The sequence below is a fragment of the Penicillium taxi genome (assembly GCF_028828555.1).
Source record: "Penicillium taxi strain IBT 34144 chromosome Unknown utg000002l_segment0_segment0, whole genome shotgun sequence".
In the NCBI taxonomy this organism is placed as follows: Eukaryota; Fungi; Ascomycota; class Eurotiomycetes; order Eurotiales; family Aspergillaceae; genus Penicillium; species Penicillium taxi.
Window position 1 is genome coordinate 1,196,442 of NW_026643204.1, and position 20,674 is coordinate 1,217,115.

General features: G+C 44.4%; 9 protein-coding genes across 9 annotated transcripts; 4 read left to right on the plus strand and 5 right to left on the minus strand.

Annotated features, from left to right (window-relative positions):
• Positions 1 to 454: 454 nt before the first annotated feature.
• Positions 455 to 1,915, plus strand: N7495_002372 (heme-dependent oxidative N-demethylase family protein; the record flags this gene model as incomplete). Its single annotated transcript, XM_057205041.1, has 4 exons — positions 455 to 766; positions 883 to 922; positions 982 to 1,105; positions 1,156 to 1,915. 4 exons carry the CDS (start codon positions 455 to 457, stop codon positions 1,913 to 1,915), a joined length of 1,236 nt encoding a protein of 411 aa, XP_057065648.1.
• A 159-nt stretch (positions 1,916 to 2,074) lies between these two features.
• On the minus strand, positions 2,075 to 4,052 carry N7495_002373 (exonuclease V; the record flags this gene model as incomplete). Its single annotated transcript, XM_057205042.1, has 2 exons — positions 2,075 to 3,540; positions 3,632 to 4,052. 2 exons carry the CDS (start codon positions 4,050 to 4,052, stop codon positions 2,075 to 2,077), a joined length of 1,887 nt encoding a protein of 628 aa, XP_057065649.1.
• Positions 4,053 to 4,593: 541 nt separating this feature from the next.
• Positions 4,594 to 4,896, minus strand: N7495_002374 (uncharacterized protein; the record flags this gene model as incomplete). Its single annotated transcript, XM_057205043.1, has 1 exon — positions 4,594 to 4,896. The coding sequence occupies one exon, from the start codon at positions 4,894 to 4,896 to the stop codon at positions 4,594 to 4,596; it is 303 nt and encodes a 100-aa protein (XP_057065650.1).
• Positions 4,897 to 6,256: 1,360 nt separating this feature from the next.
• Positions 6,257 to 7,183, minus strand: N7495_002375 (response regulator; the record flags this gene model as incomplete). The annotated part of the gene is made up of 1 exon (XM_057205044.1): positions 6,257 to 7,183. One exon carries the CDS (start codon positions 7,181 to 7,183, stop codon positions 6,257 to 6,259), a length of 927 nt encoding a protein of 308 aa, XP_057065651.1.
• Positions 7,184 to 9,249: 2,066 nt separating this feature from the next.
• Positions 9,250 to 10,539, plus strand: N7495_002376 (uncharacterized protein; the record flags this gene model as incomplete). Its single annotated transcript, XM_057205045.1, has 1 exon — positions 9,250 to 10,539. The coding sequence occupies one exon, from the start codon at positions 9,250 to 9,252 to the stop codon at positions 10,537 to 10,539; it is 1,290 nt and encodes a 429-aa protein (XP_057065652.1).
• An 852-nt stretch (positions 10,540 to 11,391) lies between these two features.
• On the plus strand, positions 11,392 to 12,154 carry N7495_002377 (uncharacterized protein; the record flags this gene model as incomplete). The annotated part of the gene is given in 3 exon segments (XM_057205046.1): positions 11,392 to 11,474; positions 11,491 to 11,905; positions 11,942 to 12,154. The coding sequence occupies 3 exon segments, from the start codon at positions 11,392 to 11,394 to the stop codon at positions 12,152 to 12,154; spliced, it is 711 nt and encodes a 236-aa protein (XP_057065653.1).
• An 843-nt stretch (positions 12,155 to 12,997) lies between these two features.
• N7495_002378 (uncharacterized protein) lies at positions 12,998 to 15,194 on the plus strand (the record flags this gene model as incomplete). The annotated part of the gene is made up of 14 exons (XM_057205047.1): positions 12,998 to 13,081; positions 13,136 to 13,213; positions 13,265 to 13,344; positions 13,567 to 13,585; positions 13,639 to 13,709; positions 13,773 to 13,932; positions 13,983 to 14,036; positions 14,089 to 14,140; positions 14,192 to 14,299; positions 14,363 to 14,453; positions 14,503 to 14,626; positions 14,689 to 14,780; positions 14,837 to 15,078; positions 15,166 to 15,194. The coding sequence occupies 14 exons, from the start codon at positions 12,998 to 13,000 to the stop codon at positions 15,192 to 15,194; spliced, it is 1,284 nt and encodes a 427-aa protein (XP_057065654.1).
• A 1,109-nt stretch (positions 15,195 to 16,303) lies between these two features.
• N7495_002379 (uncharacterized protein) lies at positions 16,304 to 17,326 on the minus strand (the record flags this gene model as incomplete). The annotated part of the gene is made up of 1 exon (XM_057205048.1): positions 16,304 to 17,326. One exon carries the CDS (start codon positions 17,324 to 17,326, stop codon positions 16,304 to 16,306), a length of 1,023 nt encoding a protein of 340 aa, XP_057065655.1.
• Positions 17,327 to 18,260: 934 nt separating this feature from the next.
• Positions 18,261 to 20,016, minus strand: N7495_002380 (Ygr210 GTPase family protein; the record flags this gene model as incomplete). Its single annotated transcript, XM_057205049.1, has 10 exons — positions 18,261 to 18,287; positions 18,344 to 18,464; positions 18,518 to 18,697; positions 18,760 to 18,965; positions 19,020 to 19,231; positions 19,286 to 19,317; positions 19,374 to 19,736; positions 19,800 to 19,809; positions 19,868 to 19,925; positions 19,981 to 20,016. The coding sequence occupies 10 exons, from the start codon at positions 20,014 to 20,016 to the stop codon at positions 18,261 to 18,263; spliced, it is 1,245 nt and encodes a 414-aa protein (XP_057065656.1).
• Positions 20,017 to 20,674: the final 658 nt, after the last annotated feature.

The window sequence follows — 20,674 nt, forward strand, 5'->3', positions numbered from 1 at the left end:
TTTGTTGGAAATGAATAGTACTTATGCCGGAGCTGAAGAGGACTGTGTGAGGGGTGGCACAGATGCGGTCGATGTATATAATATGATATTTTCCGGCACGTTCTGGTCCGACGCATTCTTGTACAATAGACGTAGCTTGAACGGTGATGTGGAGGGGACATTGGCTTCCAAGGCTAGTTAACGCCACGTCAGTCCGATAAAGATTTATGTCGTATCGGCTTGACAAAAGCGGAAGCCCGCGTGAGTTTTGAGATTAGATATGATTAAATCCCGTTCCATGGTTCCGAGGGCAATCACTACTCTAATACGTCTACATTTATAAGAAAGGTCTTCACTTTCTTGCCTCTATGTAATTCCCTTAATACAGTGTTAGATTCTACATCCCTTACATAGCAAACAAGCGTCCTTTTTGTGCCTCCTTGCGGCTTCATATACCCCTCCAGTTTCCAGAGTAATGACGACAACACCACTCTGGTCATCCATCCTGTCCGCAATTCCCTACAAATTAGTGAGCGGCTTTTTAATTCTGAATATATGCATATGCATCGCGATTGCCATATCTCGGAGGAAGAAGCCCTCCGAAACAATAGGAATTTCGTCGAGTCCGGTCAAAGAGAAAGTCGAAAGGAAGCTTGGTGGTAGGCACCCTTTTCTCAGTTGTTTTATTTTGAGCCTTTGGATGCACGTTAACCCTCGACGTTCTCATGTAGAATGGATTCCGTCTGATTTTAAGAGGCCGACGGCATCCCCTTACCCTGACTGGAATGTTCATACTTCGAAGCCAATCCCATATAGACCGTTTCGATATGCCCCGTAAGTGATTACATTACTATTGTATTCTCAACACATCTTCTCATCGTTTCCGATAGAAACTTTTTCCAGACGATGGGTTTGAGACGCATGAAATGGGATGAATGGATCGGTAAGAATGCAGTAAGAAACCCCACTCGAATATAATCTGACAGGCCATTCTGCATCTAGAGCTTGACAACAAATATCTTCAATACCATGCCGACAAAGCAAGACGGATAGAAGAACGTGGCGAGAAGTGCTGTCGCACAGCACCTGAAGCGATGGACGGGGCAATCGAACTGTTAGAAGAACTGTAAGCGACAGCCTTCCCTCTCACGCTCAAAGCACTAACCAGAAGATCAGATGTGAATATCTTCCTGAAAGATACCCAACAATGTTCAAAAAGACTCCGACAGGAATAAGGAACACCGTAACAAGTGAGACCTTCAACATAACTCAACGTCCGCTCCCCGAAGATCCAATGGCAACAGCAGCCAGACTAGTCCAAGACGATCTAGCGCTGATGATTGAGCGCCCAGATGGAGAGTACTACTTACTAGCAGGTGCAATTCTCCTCGCGGGCTTCTGGCGGCTACGAGACAAATTCGGCATGCGACTATCAGAAATCCACATATCCGGCGACGTGCCGCAGTATCGCGAGAAGCTAGAGCGAGGAATGATGAGCTTGTTCCGCCGATTAAAGCCCGAAGAGCCCGTCGTACGAAACAACTACTTCATCCAGGTTGATGATTGTGTGGCGTGGTCTTATAGCCTCGGCTCGGAAGATTCGCCGTCGCCATCTTTTAACTCAGCTGAGAAGAACAAAGCTATTGAGCATCATTTTTTCCGCTCGGAGCGGCAGTCCTTGCGACGGCTTCCGAGGTCTGGGGCTGTGGTCTTTACTATTCGTACTTATTTTGAACCTGTTATGGGTATTTCTCAAGAGCCACATGTGCCTGGGCGGTTGGCGTCTGGTATTCGCAGTTGGGGGGATGATGTTTCTCGGTATAAGGGGAGAGATAGATTTCAGGAGGTCCTTTTAGAATACCTGGATCGAAAGCATGCTGAACAGGTTGCGGATGGGTTAGATGTGGAGGGAAATGAACGAAAGTATCCATTCTGAGATAGTCAGGGGGAATTACCCAAGTGAGAGCCATATTTGCAACTGAATATCAAGTAAAGTTTGAGGGTATGAGAGAGTCTGTCTAGATTATGAACAATAGCTATGAATATACAACGAGTCGACGGAGGGTGTGATTAATGCCGATAAGACACAAATTTTTTAGACTCTATTCCGTCTCAAATATTGGAGCTCTCGTTCTTGACGCCAGGAACAATCATCTTGAAAGTCACAGATACGACATTTCCAAGCATCGGCAATATTAACGCCTCGGGGATCGCGCTGGCCACGCCACCACTCCATCTGATCGTTGACATAGGACGACATATTATTTGGATCAAAAAGGAAGGACCTGCTCCCAAGAAGCCGAGATTGAGTGTCTGCTGAAGCTGCCGAGGATAGATAACGTGCTGTGAGAACAGGAGAAAGGAGGGTTGTATATTCTTCAAGCATTGTTGGCTGAGTGGGTGCTGGAATAGATGGTGCAATATCCCGTGACTCTGACATTGAAGGGATGAAAGTCAAGCGGAGCTGATCTTTCATATAGCTCCATAGGCTGGATAAGTTACCGTTATCTACAAGAATGGTGGTTGAATCTTGACTGGCTTTTAATGGACTAGACGGTATTTTCGGGTCAGGTGATGACGTGTTTAAATCTTGTGAATCGGAAATATCTTGCCAATCAGCCTGTGGAGAGGAACACGCATCGAAGAATTCATCGTTCAACCCGCCTACTTCGGAGATGAAGGCGTCGGTAAAAGGGCGATGCTGGTTAAGGTGATATCGCGCTGCAAGGATATCCATTGTCACATCGTCGCTCGTAATGAGGCGATTGAGCATATGGTAATAAAGGTGTAGTTGGAGCAGAGTAGGACGGAATCCCGTGCTCTTTACCGTAGGAAGAGAGCGATTGGCCTTCGTTTTGTCATCTGTGATATATATCCGAGGTAACGCATATAGGTCTGGGGCAGATTCTTGGATAGACTCCTGAGGATCGACGTCTTCGAGTTTTTCTTGCTTGCCCAGGTCTGAAAGTTTTATCCCACCCTGAGATTCGGATAATAGGAAGTCCGACAAGGACATCTGGTACTCCGGCAAAGCATCTCGCGATGAGGCCGCATCGGCATAAAACCCAGAGGCCGTAGCCTCAAGCTCTAAGTCAGGACATTCGTATGACAACTGATCAATGACCCCATTGACTAGCTCACCGTCAATCACGCCCCAAACTTCCAGCTCGCGCGTGATTCCATATTCACGCAACAGACGCAGTCCTTGGATTACATTCCAGATTCTGAGCGCCCAGGCATCCTCCTTAGTAGTGATATCCACAGGAACCGTGGTATAAATCTCATCCTCTAGTGACTTGTGCACACTGCTACCCTTCTTCATAGCAGCCGTCCTTCTTTTTCTCCCATGTTTTGTCAGGGTATACCAATACTGCAGTTCACACCATGCAGGGGATACCAAGTCTGTGACGGAGAATGCCTTGTTTGGGGGGCGCCGGAAACGTTCCACGGGAGATCGAGGATCCTCCGTTGGTAGCGCTTGCGTATTCTGCGTCCATTCGCCCTCGCGTATGGTGCAGCGCTCTCGTTCTCGTTCTCGACCTTCGGTTGAGCTAGGGTGCTCTACTAAACGCTTCGATTATCAACATATCAGTCTGAGTGCAAATTCAAGATTTTCAACGTGTAATCAAATCATGTAACGGGAGAATCATACCAAAGCCGGAGGAGTTTGTGTAGTTTGCGCTATTACTTGGGTCCCGAGACAACGTATTGTGTGGATTCGGCTGTCCCAGCCAGGAATGTTGACTCGACTGCCTCCATAGTGAACGAGGCTTCTCCCGGCCCAAAACTTTTGGAAGCCTGCTGCTTGGTGTACCCTCAATGCCATCCTCAATATCAACGATATGGGCTGTAAGTACTGATGGTCGTGGGGATTCAATATCAGTGAGTTCAATTGACGTAGATGTATTTTCTTGTGAGCTTATCTGGCGAGTTAATGTGGTAGGTAGAGAGCCACTCTCAATCGCGCGTTTTGAAACTTGGGTGAGTAATTCTGTCAGAAGCTCTTCTTCGTCTGTAGCAAAATCAGAGTAATCACTAGAGTAGGATTCATCGGGTAATTCTGGGCAGGACATGCCTGCGACTGTTGAAGGAGGTCATATCCAGCAGAGGGTATTTGGGAAACGCGAACGCGGGAAAATAGATGAGGTAATTACCCGTTCCGATTGGGTACGGGTACGGGTACTTCGAAGTAATAACTATAAAAGTACTAAGTAAATAAATAAATATTTAGTAGATCTCAGAAGTATGCCTACATCTTGATTTCTTGAAATCTCCCTCAATTGCCTTCATTCTCATGAGGTACTTCTTTGCTACAGTACCTTCTCTAAGATTAGCAAAATTCAACTTTCTTCTGCCACATCCATGGATATCTTATTATACATTTCTCAAATGTCTTTCTTTTTTTTCTCGGCGCTGTTGCCTCTGTTGAACACCGAAGGTGAACGCATTTGAGCTTGAAGCTGATACTCTGAGTATCAGATGCAAAGCCTCAAAAAGAAAGGAAAATTTCTTACCTCATGACGCCACTGATTATATTGACCGGGACCGTATGAAGGCTTTCTAAAAGCGAGTTGCTGCAGTTGTTGGGCGGCAGAACCTTGAAACTACTCTATATTAGGGAAGTTGAATAAGCACTTTTTGGATCGAACATACGTAGAGGTAGGTCTTTTTAGATGCTTTTGCAACTTCCTCGCTCACGGATTCTCCACCAAGAACCCAGATCTTGTCCTCTATGGTGCGCTGTCCGCTCTGGTATAGTTCGATTATTTTTGCGATATTACGAGCCCGACCAGCGTTGCAGGATTGAAGGCTTGTGAGATCGGCAAGAGACTGTAGTCCGGCGATTATGTCCTCCAACGTCAAAGGGGGCCTGGGGATCATTGGGTCTTCCTTCTTAATTCTGGTGGGTTCAGACATGATCAAGAAAGTTGCTTTTGTGACAAGAATATAGATGAACAAAGTGGGATGCGAGGTTGTAGTAAGATGAAGGTGAGAGTCAAGTGAATGGTGAAAGAAGGACAACAGGTGCTACCCTACACAATCTTAATGACTAATTTTTTAAAAGTTTAAGGAACTCGAAATGCAAATTGTACCTGTTTTAGGTCCAAAACTCATTATGGCAAAGATTTCGAAGATTCCTATCGGGAAATGTGCATATTCCATGTATTTGTGTGATACCTTTGTATTTGGCGAACCAATCTACTTGAATCCTTCTCCTGGACTATATGGCTTATTCCGTAAAACTGAATCTAATGTTTCATTCCTTTCCTCGCAGCTATACCTTTTTTGTCGTGAAAGCTGCTAATCAGTGGAAGTCTGACAAACTATGGAAGAATTACGGAAGGAATATTGAAGTGCTAGAAGCTTGCAACAATGCCGTAACTATGCAACCATTTACGAAGACTACCCTTCTTGGGCATTATTCCAGTTTATGGGCCTCGGAACACCTCTGCATAGAGCATGTGAACTAGAAAAAGAGGACGCAGTTCGCTATTTTGTCAGCAAAGGAGCCAATTAGAGTATTAGAGAAGGGGAAGTAACTCGATTTCTTTCCTCTGTACTTGAATGCTTTTTGGCTACTCAGTAGATATTCGGAATATCTGATCCGAAGAATAAGATTAGGTGAAAGATTTGGATCATTCACTACCGCAATACTGGGTGAGGCCAAGCGGATGCATATGCGCTCACTGGTAAGGAGAAAGCAGTCTTATTTGATGTTAAACCACAAATGTCCGCAAATTTAAAGACTTGCGGTCGTGGTTGCGGTCATTTGCGATCTGCGGTGCTTAAAATCTCTACCATCAAACCTTGCTGTGCTGGAATTGAAGTGTATTGGTCCATACATTTAGGAATGTATGCTGTCTGTTGGGTGCTTGGACGAGAAGAGTGACAAAGTTGGATACGGCGGCAAAACAAAGCTGATTCCCTATACTACTTAGCGGTTTAGATACCCTCAAAGCGCAAATATAACATACAGGGGTGCCAGTAATCCGAAATCATGAGGAAGCGATGACCTACTAGCCTGATTTGTAAGGTTGAGTCCAGGTTGACTAGGTTCACAATAATTCCAAGATTTATCGCCCATGAATGCTCAAGTAGTTCTTCAAGTCGAGTGGTTTTTTCTTTTACCACGCAGAAATGAAAAAGTGCTTCATTAAGTCAATCTAATGTTGCTGCGATCAAGCCATCTCGCCATTTCAGCCATATTATACCACCGCCAGTCAGTCTAAGACGGCCTTTAGTGGAAAGTTTAGTAGTCAGACTGGTGTCGTTGCAGTCATCGAGAAACTTTCCCTTTGCTCGTTACCCCCACTAGATTATGGATTTTCTCCAGAATATGATCGGTGCTGTAAGGCTTGTGTATAATATCGTCCATCCCGGCGTCAAGCATTTCGGTTTGTTGTGTTTTTCTGACATTCGCAGTCACTCCTAACACGGGAGTATATGTACCACTTTTCTTCTCCAATTCCCGGATCTTCGTGGTTGCCGTATTACCATCCATCACAGGCATTTCTTGGTCCATGAGGATACAGTCAAATGTGTCATATCGGGTTAAATCCAATGCCTCTTGACCATTACTTGCCTCTGTAATGTGAAATCCCAAAGCCTTCAGCTTCTTTGACAAAACCTTTCTATTGATAACGTTGTCCTCCACCACAAGAATGCGCCGACAAGAATTTGCGTCATCTTGGGGCCGTGACTCGCTTTCATGATTGTCGTTGTTGTTGTCAACCTGATGAGCTATCTTGGCGGTATGATTCGTTCTCCCATCACGGGGAGCGCCAGATTTTAGCTCATCGATATTGGCCATTGGAGGATCTTTAGGAATAGATATTTCTTTTGTCGATCGATCGTCTCCAGCTAACTCTTGGCCAAGTATCTGGATATCGCGACATAACTTGTCGAGCTTTAAGGTGTCGTGGTTGTTGTCTTCCTTGCATGCATCAAAGCTTCGACGCACTTTGAAAAAGAAGCCGAATGTACTTCCTTCTCCCTCCTTGGAACTCACACCAATCTCCCCACCATGTAGTTGACAAATTTTTCTGCTAACATTGAGACCAAGGCCAGAACCACCATATGTCATTTCTGTCTTCGGGGTCGCCTGATTGAATCGTTCAAACAACCGTTTCTGGGCATGATCACTAATGCCAATTCCTGTATCCTTGACAGCGACCATAATGTATGCGATCTGACCAGCCCCCATTCAGCTGTGTCTGTCACGTCAACGCGGAGTGCCTCCTTGCTCGGATCAAAGAATACAACGTTTGGTGGATAGGATGGCGGGCGTTCAGTTGAAGCTCCAATAGAGACACGTATCCTTCTGTCATTGTTTGACTTGGTAGTAAATTTGATCGCATTTGAAATAATATTTATAAGCACTGTTCAATAACACAAGTCAGATTGTGCACCTTGTGGTGAAAATAATGGAAGACGAGACGGAGGTACGCACCTTGGCCCATCCGATCAAGATCGGCCATCACCCAATCAATTTTACAGTTTGAATAAGAATAGTCTGCAACATATTCAAATTTTATGTTGTACCTCCGTAGCTCAGGTTTAAACAGAGACAGTGGGGCTGCGAGATGGTGTTTCGGCTTTACCTATAGACGAGTTGGTTTCATGATGGAACAAGGCTCAAGTTGTAATACATACTCTTCGCGGCGATAGAGACAGCATTGATGCATCAAGTTTAGAAAAGGTAAGCACGTCGCTAACTATCTTCCTTTGGTGTTCAACGCAAAGGCTGATTATCTCAGTTGCCTCAGCAATGTTTGGCAGCAAGATATCTTCCCTATTTTTATTGTGCATCGCCTCTTGGATGTCCTCAGTACAATGCAAGATGGCAGAAAGAGGATTTCGTATCTCATGACTGATCATATCGATGAACCGTTCCTGCTGTTCCTTGCGTTCTTCTGCATCCTTTGTGAGTCGTCGCTGGGAAATTTCGGCTTTTTTCTCGGGGGTGATGTCCGCAAGAGTGCAAATGAAGCCATAGCCACTAAGACCAAACAGCTTTCGACTTGTTTCATCCATGGGATTCAAAGTCATTACACACCACACTGCGTACTGGTCACGTGTATGATATTCAATGCGCAGGGGACGGTTATTTTTCACGGCATCGCGATAGCCAGTGGACACCCGGTCAAGGTCATCTGAATGGACTGACTGTAGCCAACACTCGGAGAAGCTTGTATTAGAACATTTAATAAAGCTGCGGAAACTGCGATTGGCAGAGACTAATTCATCTTGGTGATTGATTATGGCTATGCCTTGCGGAATGATATCGGCCAGCTGCTGCGCAGTCGTTTTCTCATTAAAGTTGAGACCCATTATGTTTCTCCATTCCTTGAAAGCCAGGACACCGTAGAATGAATGAGTATGATGTAAAAATAGATTTTCAATTAAAGGTTCACATCATCCAAATGTCGTCTACGTCATTATAGAGCACTTGTAAGCTTAGCCAATCAAAGCATAAATAGAGATATCGATCTAGATTTCACGGGAATTTTACTCTTCTTCTGCTTTGAGCTGAAGAACCTTTTCAGGCTTGGTCACCAAGAGTAGAACTCCTGGTTCTTCTAAATTTCTAGCGATGTTAAGCGATCTGCGGTCTATTGCAAAAAATCGCAAAATCGTAATGACCGCAACCGCAAGTTTTTTTGCTTAATACTGATCGCAAATTTGTGGTCAAACCGTAGATCGCAAAAAATCACAAAATCGTTAATGATCGCAACCGCAACCGCAACCGCACGTATATAACCGCCATCAGTCGAATACAAAGTCGCCACGCCCACCATTCCAATGATGTTTCATAGAGAAGCGAAACCGCAGTTCGATTCCTTCAGAATCCAATTTCTTTTTATTTACCTTCCTAAATAGGTAAGATTTGCGGACAACCGCAAACCGCAACCGCAAGTCTTTAAATTTGCAGTCATTTGCGGTTTAACATGTCTAAATTGATGAAATTTGGTCTGGTACGGCTAAATTAAAAGTTGGGTCATAAGGGGCTTTTAAGGTCTCAACGCATATGGTTGAGATCTTGGGTAACAATGCGCTTTGTTTCCAGATAGTGACTAATCGCCGATAGTGGATATGAACAAACAGAACAAACCTAGCCCAAGCTTATCGACTGGGCCAATTTCAGTTTTGTTTAGTCTCCATCACACACCGTGTTTCCCTTTAATTCGCAGTATGAGCGTTCTTGAGTCTTATTTCAGTTTTTGATTCAATCTTCATCGCCTCCAATCGTTTGGCTTCAAAGCCCAGACTATGTTCCACAATTTGTACGGTGGAGTGTCAGAGGCCACAGTCTCTGCTGACACTACTACCCCGCTCACCTACGCTTCCGCTAATGGATCGAGCATGGCGCCTAGATGGAGCCCAGGACGTTTCCTAGACGAGCTTCAAAATGAATTTTCACCAACAAGAACAACCCCGACCCAGAGACCAGCTTCACTCCTCCCCCCGACCGAAAAGCTTGCAGAAGAAGACCCAGTGGAAGCCCAGGTCCTAAGAATCGAGAAGAGAATTGAGGCAGAGGAAAGAAAAAGGAAGGCCCTCGATAAACTAAAGGCCTTACAACAAAAGAATGCTGAATTGGAAAAAATGATGAATGAGCCTGTTGTGGAGCCTGTTGTGGGACCGGCTGTCCCTCGACTGGAAAACACCGGATCGAACCTGAGAAGAGAGAATAACGAGTCTCATAGAGGTCGAGTCGGCTCCCCGAAGCCATATCATATGACCAGAGAGAGATCAAAGACACCGGAAGATATTCGAGCCCCGGACATCCTGCCGTTCGAGGGAAGAAGCCTACCAGAACAGCAACTCTTTATCAAAAGTTTAGAGCGAAATTTCGCTGCTCATAAAAGCTACTATAATCGTCGCCCCGATAGCATGGTACTTGTAGCCATTCGAAGCCTTAAAAGCCCATTGAACTTCGATTTCTCCCGATATCAGAAGAACATTGGACACAAGCTCAACTGGAAAGAGTTCCAGGACTGGACAAAACAAGTCGTCGCCGGCTTAGAACATGTGACGCTGTCTGCCGCCCGAAGCTGGTATACAGCGAAGCAGCTACCATGGCAACGTGTCCGTAGCTTTGCTGATCATCTGAAGAAGATCGCCGAGGATATGCCGGAAATCTCTGAGGAGCATCAGAAGCTTCGATTATTCACAGGGTTGCTGCCTGCTGTCCGATTTGAAGGTGAACGCCAAGGCTATGGCAAAGGGCTTCGATACCCAGAGTACGTTGACTGGTTACTCCAGTGCGAAGATGTGGCCCCAGGCAGGTCAGATGAGATCAAAATGGCGAGAAAGCATTGGAACGGAAAAACGGACTACAAAAAGCCCAGACAGGACTCGAGACTTAGTAACGATTGGAATTCGAACTCATTTTCAGGCCCAAATGAATCCCACGACCAATCCTCTCAGGGCGTGAAGCGTGAGAGAATAGACTCCAACATGGAGCAAGGCCACAACTACGAACTTGGCCATTGCACAGTTGATGCCAGAAGCCCCAAGAGGACCAAGGCTAGCCCTGGTCACCTTAACTCCCAGTGAAACCGCTATTGCGTGCTACTGATGTGACAGGATTTGAAGGTACAACAAGGTAAACAGACAAAACTTCCAGTGTATGAGTTGCAGTGATATTTGAGATATTGAACAGAATTAAGCTATATCATACGTGGAAATCCAAGTCTCAAAAAATGTAGTTGCCCAATTGACTGCAAGATCAGAATCTAATACCATCCCTTCATATGTCAATACCCACATCCAAAAGAGAGATATATATATATATCGTTAAAGTATCTCCAGAGCTTCTCATGATTGCTAATGACGTAGACATTATACAGACAAGAGCTCGAATTAAACTTGTCACTTAAAGTCTAAAATACACCTAGCTAATGAGTACTTGCGGTCTATCCCAACCTTGGAAATTGAGTAACGTCTGTGTATGAACCTTGATAAGGCTGTCTACATACCTACCGGCATCATTTGTACATGGAAACGGAACCCGTGCCGTCAGCGAAAAGAGAAGTTTATAGTATCTATGAAATTGATCTGGAAATATCAATCGATTCTTCTTGGGTCTTGTCGGGTTCGGTGTTTCCCCGGCTTTCAAGTTGCTCACGTCGTAGTTTTACTCCAATTAGGAGCAGATTCTACCTAAGTACGATCCAGTCTGTGGTATACAGTGGCGGCATCAACCTCATTTCGTCTCTTCTCAACTACGGCCTTGGTAGTATTCCAAGTAACCTAGCAGGCTGGTGTATCATGTACCTCTTCGCCGGAGCCCTCGCATTCTGCTGGCGCTTTGTAATTTGTGCCTCATTCCCCGCTGGCCCTGCTACAGCGACCAGGATTACAGAGGAAGAGCGCGCTTAGGCTATCCATCGGTTACGCAAAACCAACATGGGTATTGAAAATGCACATCTGGAACGTAGTTACATTTGTGAGGCTGTGACAAACTGGTACTTTTGGACAGTCTTACTGATGTCAATGCCTTTGCAGTATCGATAGCACTGCATCCAACACATTTGTCTCGATCGTCATCAAAGGTATGGGCTTCGACAAATTCCTGGCTCTCGTGCTCTATTTTCCCTTAGGAGCTATGTCAATCATGACCGCTGTAAGACCCGGGCACCTGGGTCGCAAGATTCCCAAATCCCGTCATCATATCTATACCGCCGCCTGTGTACTTGTAATTTTCAAATGCTGCCTTCTATGGAAGCTGCCAAGCTCCAATACCGGTGGTAGCCTTGTCGGCGTCTACCTTGTTACCTTCTTCGGTTTATGTTACGTCCAGGTCATTGCCCTCGGCAATAGCAACTTTGCCTGCTATACCAAAAAGTCAGTATATGCTGCTGGTGTGTTTATGACCTACCGTGTAGGATATATAATAGGCCCACTGCTTTTCGGTACGTGGGTGTCTGCCCCACGCCCTTTACCTTTTTTCTGCTAGACAGAAGTTCAATCTGTTGCTACTCAAATACAATGTCTTACTTTCATCAGAAAATTTGGACTACGATACGGCCAGGCCTTCACCAGCGTTATGGTTTGCTTTGCTGTTGCCGTTGTTATCTGCGAAACTACCCGCTTCATGCTTCAATGCGAGAATACCAGAAGGGATAGAGAGTACGGGCTTTCGAGAGAAAGCCACGGTCTGAAGATGTGACCGAGAGCAATAAGTAAGATTTTAGGCACTCGCTGTAAATATGCACTGGTTATTTCATTATGATCAGGATTTTAAACCGAGAGATTGGTATGAGCGGCAATTCCTTCACTTCTGGCGATGCATTTGATGCTATTCGAAACTCCAAATTGCGCAGGGGTAATTTGTTTGCTATGTCAACATAAACCTTAGCTTAGACTGAAAAGAATCACCGCTAACACCGCTAATAGTCAAGAATTAGACGACCAAAAATTCCATTTGGTGCATTGATGATGGAAATTAGGGATGTCGGTTGAAAGTCTAGGTAGCTTGGATTTATCCAGGAGGTTGACATCAAATATGACGAAATGTGCAGGGGGTTGTCCAAGAGGGGGAATTTAACAGCGGAGCCACTCCGATATATAAAGGCAAATGGAGTTTCGTGCTAGTAGGTAGCATTCTACATATCGATTTGCTTGCTAACGCGCTAGTGCATCTTATCGGACCAGAATGATGTGATTTACCTCCCTCATGCCAATATCCATACTTTGCACTTGAATTGACATTGGAAGTCTTCAGACTATTAAAGGCTTTTTAGAAAAAAATCAGAGTTATCAATTACTAATTGTTTCGAGCTCACTGGTTCACGTTGAATGTTAAGTCAACATAAAGTTGCTCCGACGGAGCTTGTTACAGTTCAAAGTACACTAAAACGTCTTCGCGCTCCCCAATGATGCCATATAACCCCACGGCAGCTAGTAATTAATCCTTTATCCGAGCATTTAAAACTCAAGGTAGACTCGGTAGAATGATTTATTCGAAGATTCAATATATCAGCTTCCAAGGCTTTAGTTCTTCATAGCCAACATGAGCTTACAGATACCCGAGAAAGATGCTGTTAGAACTGTTACTTCCGTGACCGAAACCAGCCCAGAGGAAGAGAGGGCTCTGGTGAGTATCTCACATGATATACTTAGACATCTGATACTAACATGATCACTATAGGTATGGCGCCTGGATCTATGTTTTCTAACCGTTGGTTTTTTGGGCTACGCATTCAAGTACCTGGACCAGACCAATATTGTGCGTTTCTTAAAGCCTCGAAAAAAAGATGATGAATCCTGACACTTTTAGAGTAATGCCTATGTATCTGGCATGGAGACAGACCTAAATCTGTATGGAAATGAGCTAAACTACTTTACAACGTACTTCAAGTATGTTTCCCGCTTTATCTTGAGCTCTTCATCAGCTAATTCTAGCGAAACCCAGCATTGGTTATATGGTCATGCTGTATCCCTCGTGCATTATTATCTCCCATATTGGCCCATCAATTTGGTTACCTGCGTGTGAGGTTAGTGAATTAAGTCAAGACTTTCATCAAAATAGGATTGACAAGATTAGGTGATATGGGGAATCTTGACATGTTGTCTGTCTAGAGCAACCACTGCAAAACAGGTAAATAGAAACGAGCCAATAATGCAGTTTCTTGACTAACTTGTCTACTGTAGGTATATGGTCTTCGCTTCCTGATCGGTTTTTTCGAAGGCGCAACTTGGCCTGGTTATAACACCCTCATCAGGTATGTCCCTGGGCAACCTCCTACAGAACCGCATTGCGTATATTGATGATTTTTGGACTCTAGCCAATGGTACCTACCCCATGAGATGGCTCTTCGGATGAGTTTGTATAATATTGCACAGCCAGTTGGTGCTATGCTTTCTGGCGCAATGCAGGGTGCCCTTTCAACTAACCTAGAGGGCGTTGATGGCCGAGCGGGCTGGAGGTGGGCATTCATCATAAATGTCAGTCCTTTACCACCACGGTTTTATAGTCAAGCTAACCAACTTTTTAGGGTGTTTGCACTATTTTCATTGCCCTACTTGCTTTCGTTCTTTTGCCAGGTTTTGTAAGCAAACTTTCTGCAACTTCACAGAACCTTTGTCCTGACGAATAGCTAGCCTGATCGGCCTAATCCACTTGCCAAAATATATCTCAGGCCGCGTGATATCGGTAAGTCTGGTTATCTACTTGACTTGAGAAAAGTTTCTAATGTTCGTCCAGAGGTTGCTAAAGAGCGCATTATCCGAGTTGGACGTGATCCCCAAATCGGAATTACGCCCAAAACTTTCCTACGTTGCTTCAAATTTTGGCACATCTGGGTCTTCTCAAGTAATTAAACCATCAATCTCCAACTGGGAGATCTAACTGGAAGAGCATTGCTAACTTTCATAGTTGCCTGGTCTATCGGAGGCAACACCGCCCCGTCTAACTATTTCAACCTATGGCTCAAGTCACTAAAGAACTCCGATGGAACTCTTAAATAGTAGGTGTTCTCTTGTTTTTTGGTATTATCCTACTAATACATTGCTCAGCTCTGTAGCTATGCTCAATTACCTGCCAATTGTGGGTCAGGCAATTCAACTCGTTGCAGAGCTTTTATTCAGTGGCTTCAGTGATTATCTTGGCACTCGATTGCCATTTTTACTTCTACACTCGGTATCTTAACCGCTGCAAATTCTCATAGCATGAGCATATGACACTAATTTCAGCCATTCTAGGTGATCAACATAACATCTCTCATCATCTTGATAATTCGACCAGGAAAGGAGAGCGTTTACATGGCTGGCTACTATCTTAACTATGTTGGAGCGTAAGTGCCCTAATTTGTTTCGTTTCAAAGAGATGTACAGTGTCTGACAGTAACAGAGTTTCGACGATGCTTCTTTGCGCCTGGGCATCTGCCTATCTAGAGAAAGAGCCCCAGGTTCGAACTGTTCTCTTCGCAACTGGTACCCTTTTCTCGTACCTCTTTTCTGCATTCCTACCCATTGCTGCGTACCCTGCCTCTGAAGCACCTCATTGGAAGATTGGTGCAAAACCATATCTTGGACTTTCGGTTATGGCCACGGTGCTTTTCATATCTATCGCTTTTATTTTGAAGTGGCAGGGTAAGAGAGAAAAAAGACCAGGTAATCGACGTAGACCACTCTGTGACTCACGCCGAGCCTCTTTGAGAGCTATCTTGGAATAAATAGTTGGTTTCTCTGAAAATTTTAGCCGTTAATGCTAGAGACAATTTTTGATGGATAAGATGGGCCAACAGTTCGTCCAAAAGATCTGCATGAATTGTATAAATTATGTATTAGTGAAGAGGAAATTGACTCAAATAATGACAAATATTTTCAGAAGTAAAGGCCCAGCTTCTTGTTTCATCTAATCCACTTCAATTCACTCCGTTTTCCACTAGCTCTGATAATGCTATCTAGGTTCCCCTGAACGTGAGGGAGCTCCTTTTTTGCTTCTTATCGCTACGTCTTGTATCTAGAATCAAGGATATAGGTTAAAATGGCAAAGATAATGTCGCAAATTAACTCAAGTGAAGTCCAATGAAAGGCTCTAGAGGTGTTTTTCAGTGGTCAAGAACCGTTCTCTCATATCGACCTTGCGGCTGCAGTAGTGGTTGTTTGAAACTGGACCGCAAAGTCTTACACCCAGCTAATGTATCTCTCGAATATGAAGTGATCATTTATTACAGATAAATGCCCGATCAGATGATAAGTCAAATAGGCCAAGTTCTGGTCATTCCAGGACAAACAGACTAGTTTTAATTGCAAGGCCGCACTTTTGCATGCAAATCCTCTGGTCCTCTTTCTCGGCCAAACCAAAAAAATTCGTTTTTGAACTGCTCATTCAACTCAACGGCTCGTTGGTAATACTTGGGCCGTGTCATGTCTCCTCCCAATGAAATGAGCCCTGTGTCTTGGAGCTGATGAACAATGTCCGAGATACTCTCCAAAAGATCCATTTCGCCTTGATTTCTGAGTAACTCCTCCCCGAAATCAACGGGACATGACTCTAGCTCATGCTTGGTATCAGCCCAGTGAGCGATAATATTGATCAAGGAATTACGAAAAGAGAAAAGGTCTTCTCGTTCCCAACATGCAGATACTAAAGAAATGGTGTTTAATTTCAGCTTGTGGAGTGCATAATTGAGACTTTGCTTTCTTGTAGAATCGCCTTTCTTAATGGAATTGTAGTAATTCCCCAAAAGAATTTCTTCCTCTTACGTTTTCTGAGTAAGGGGGAGACTGACAGCTCGGGCATCTGCGGATACTAGTTAACCCCAACATCATCTAAGTAATCCTGAGTGAACAAAGTCGAATATTTGATCAATTAACGTCTCGCAGCCTTTCTAGCCATGACATGTGCAAGTTTATGACCTAAATGATTCTCCAACATTCTCTTATGTCCATCAGAGATCATCTTGGATCCCATGCTACTAACCAAATTTCCAATGCATTCATCCAAAGTAGGCCCGCCTTCAAAGTTCACGTCCTCCTTCTTAGATTCCACCGCATTCTTCCAGAGAGCTTCAAGTTCCTGCAACCACCCTAGAGCACCCGCAAGTTTGCGAACCCCGTCGTCGCAAGCTCCAAGGATACACACATCTTCATCTTTGCGCCCGATATCTCCCACCTGCTCCATGTTTATCAGAACACGGGGTACACCTTCTTTCACCAAGAGTGGAAAACTCGAACAAGGCGCGACCTTGAGACTAGTCCCCATAACAAGCATGAGATCCGCCTCCGAAACAAGTTTCTCTTTTTCTTCAAAATCATTAGATAGTTCTTGCCCAAAGAAGATAACATCAGGCTTCACCACACCATTGCACTGTGGGCTTAGACAATAGGGCACCTCTCCCGATCGAATGGCCTTTTTCATGAGATCATCTGGATACCTCGCTTTGCATTTATAGCAATGTTGATCCTTCCAATTTCCATGAGTCTGAAAAACCTTGTTAGGAGGAATGCCGACATCTTCCTCCAGACTATCAATGTTCTGGGTAAATATAAAATGGAGAAAGCCTTTTTTCACAAGTAATGCCAGAAATGCGTGGGAGATAGTTGGCTTCAGGTTACATGGATGACGGGCCCGTGCAATTGCGTAAAATGGTTCCGGCGTGTGAGAGAAGTAGCTAATATGGAAAATTGCTTCCGGATATGGCAATTTGAGTGGTTCAAGTTTGTCGTAAAGGCCAGCTTTGGGGGTTCTGAAGTCAGGTATTCCTGCTGCTGTACTAATGCCTGCTCCGGCCAACACGACAATTCGGGTGGCTTGTCCATTTTTGATACGCTCGGCAAGAGCTTTGATATTAGGATCAATATCACTAACATCAGTTGCATATGTCTCAGCCATATTATTTGAGACGTCAACCTGAGGATTTTTACAGGGACAGTGTGCTGGTACTAAATAGAAGGTTCGGTCCCTGAAGCTGAGAGTAAATCAGACACTAATTAGGCAATTACGTTATCAGGTAGACAAGTCACTGACTCACGAATCAATTTTACTTAGCCTCTTATTAACTTCCTCCTCATGATCTCTTCCAACCTTCGAATCTTACAGTGAGAAAAATGACTGGCTGTGAACATCAGTCTTGAGGTGTCCCCCCTCTAAGTATTGTTATGACAATACGATATTTCCGGTTGTGGATGAGATGCTTACATCAGTATTGAAGAATTGGACGAAGTGGCCTTGTGCAGGAAACTAAAATGATATACTTCTTTATCACCCTGGGGATGAAACAAAATGCTAATAAGACACATATCACCAGATTGTGCCATAAACAAAGGAACAATTCTCTCAACCCCTATTGAATTCTTTTTCCCGATTGAGAAATCTCCCACGACTCTGTTTTAGCGGAATCGGCATTTTAAGTGACGTCGACGAGTTCCAACAGACTCCGAACTGCAGTCAGCCAGGCTGGTTTAGAGGCTAGTTCTCTCGAACAATTCGGTGATAAATTCCTTCACTGAGCTACCTTTTGAGTTGGTTTACCCTTTGCAGTGGAACCAATCTTGAGAATAAATATGTACATATTCTATGTCATTTTAAAGCTAGATAATATAATCCAGGAGAGGAGCCAACCTGCTATGCCGTTGTTGGTCACAATTAACCTTAGAGGCGACGACATTCCCTGCCTAGTCTCTTTGCTTTTCCAAATAATAGGTGAAGTTGTTTTCTTTGACGTGAATTTGGAAATGGATGTGATCAAATTATTCATTTCAGGATGTATCATGGCAAACGTTATCCCACTTCAAACAAGTATGTACATAGATGCAATAACTCTACTTCACCGGCCAACCTTGAATGATAAAATCTGAATTGGACGATATTAGTATATGCTTTCAATGTAGATTTCAAGACGCAACTTACGTCATTTTTCCCAACTGCGACAACGTCCTCTTCGGATACACGAGTGCCACCGATTCCTTCAATATAAGAAATCGGAACATCGCCCATCACTTTGTGGGCGACATCACCCACCGTACTGTTTCTGTGCAGCAGAGTCAGCAATACTCAGTGAAGCCTAAATCCAAAATGACTTACTTTTTAACCAGAACGCAGTCGCGAAATACTGCGTTTCCAGATCCAGAGCCAAAGGTCTGGACATTTCTGACTGGGAAAATGGGCACAAGACCCAGAACCTCTGCTGCCCGAGATAGACACTGGACTACACCGGTGGATCCAAACCGGTAGAGCACCATGTCCTTCAAGTTCTCAACGCGACTTTTAAGAGTAAAGTCAGCAAAAGCCTCTTATTTTGGCTTTTTCTTCTTAAAATGACTCACGATTTCAATTTCTCATCCATCTCCTTGAGATCTCCACCATTGGGATCGCCCATTTCGATCAGATCCTCTCGTGTGTCCACGAACTCGCTACCCTCGACGTATTTGACGTATCCCTGTTTGGCTAGTCGACGGAGAAAGACTTCTGATATAGCCGAGCAAAGCACGATTTTATTCGGATCTTGCATCTTGGCAATCTTGCTGATATTCTGAATCGTGCTGCGTAAGTATCACTTCCTTGTCGCCTCCTAATAATCACGTACCTTGTCTGCATCAGGATGATCGATTTTGTTCAAGGCAAATACCGTGGGGAATTTCTCATCGATGAATGCCTCAACCACGGTCTGAACAGTCTCATTTGACCATTCATCGAGAGGTTCCTTCAAGGCAAGCTTATCCAGAACTCGCCCAACAATCTTAGAATTACTTCCATATCCAGAGAATTGACCTTGCAATGTGTCGATCGCATTGGCCTCTAAAAAAAAGGTTATTAATCGCTTGTATGGGTATAAAGGTCGTAGGCACTTACTTATAGCAACGTGTCGCCGCTTAATAGAGCCCCTGAACAAGCCAATCAATAATGCTCATTGGGTTTAGTTTTGCAATTTTAAACTTACCACTTCTCCATCAAGTTTCCCAGCACCCAGCGCACAATTTCAGATCGCAGCCACTCAATATCCACTGAAGGATCATATCCTCGAGTTGCTTTTCCTTCCGCATCAGTGGTTCCGCTAACATCTACGACGTGAATCAGAGCATCGGCATGTCGTAGATCGTCCAGGAACTTGTTGCCCAGCCCACGTCCCTGATGAGCTCCAGGAACGAGGCCTGCTACATCCAATAGCTCAATGGGAACAGAGCGCCGCCCTTCATGACAGCCACCGTAGTTTGGTCGGCATCGGTCGGACACATTATGTCGTTGACAAGGGCAATCGATCTGCAGATATCCAATCGCTCTTTGGGGATCAATGGTCGTGAAGCTGTCGGATCAGCGGTTAGTGTTTTCTCGATCAGGTGGGGCTATCGCAAGGTATTGGACGCACGGAAAATTGCCTATCAGATCCAATGAATTACTTATACAGACAGAAATATTTGTTGAATATCTACTTACCAACTTTAGAAGTAGCATCTGTCAAGCTGTTCAAGGTTGTGGATTTCCCGCTTGATGGCTTTGTGCCCCTCATGGTCAGTACTTGTATATATAGATCAGCGGATGAATCTTACCTTGCCCACCAAACCAATCAATGGGTCCCTGGGCATCTTGAGAGATCTCAAACACAACAAAAATAAGAGTAGCAACGAATGCGCCAAGTCTTCTGTCAGTCTATGCGCCCACTCGGCCTGAAAAGGCGATAAGAAACATTTTCTGCCACAATATTGAAAGCGGTGAAATGTCGGTGACCAAATAAGGAACAGTGTGAACTGTCAACATCTTTCAATCTTCAAAAGCGATTTCTCATGGATTATGATTTATCAGACTGCTAAATTGCTGGTCTAGGCAGTGGTCCTCAGGATCATTTTGTTCTGATTCCTGAGATCTGATTTCGGCATAACTGCCTACCCTGCTTCCTGATTCCTGAGGCACTGATCATTCGGCATTGTTGCTGTTGATTCGGAATAACGATGCGGCTCCATGAACCGCCAATAGGAACTGCCATACAGCAAATATCAGCAGAATACCATCTGGTTGGATATAACCCGGTCAAAGAGATCAGATCTGACATCATTTGAGCTCGATACAGTACATCGATAGTTTATGGGAATGGCCCATTTTTTTATAGCGGGGCCATGACATCGATGCCAAGTTATGAGACCTGTACTTGCTAATCAGTTGCGATGCAGGCTAGTTCCAGTTCAAAGAATCTGCACATCCAACATCCACAGCGATAACCGATATTGAATACATTTCGCCACCTAA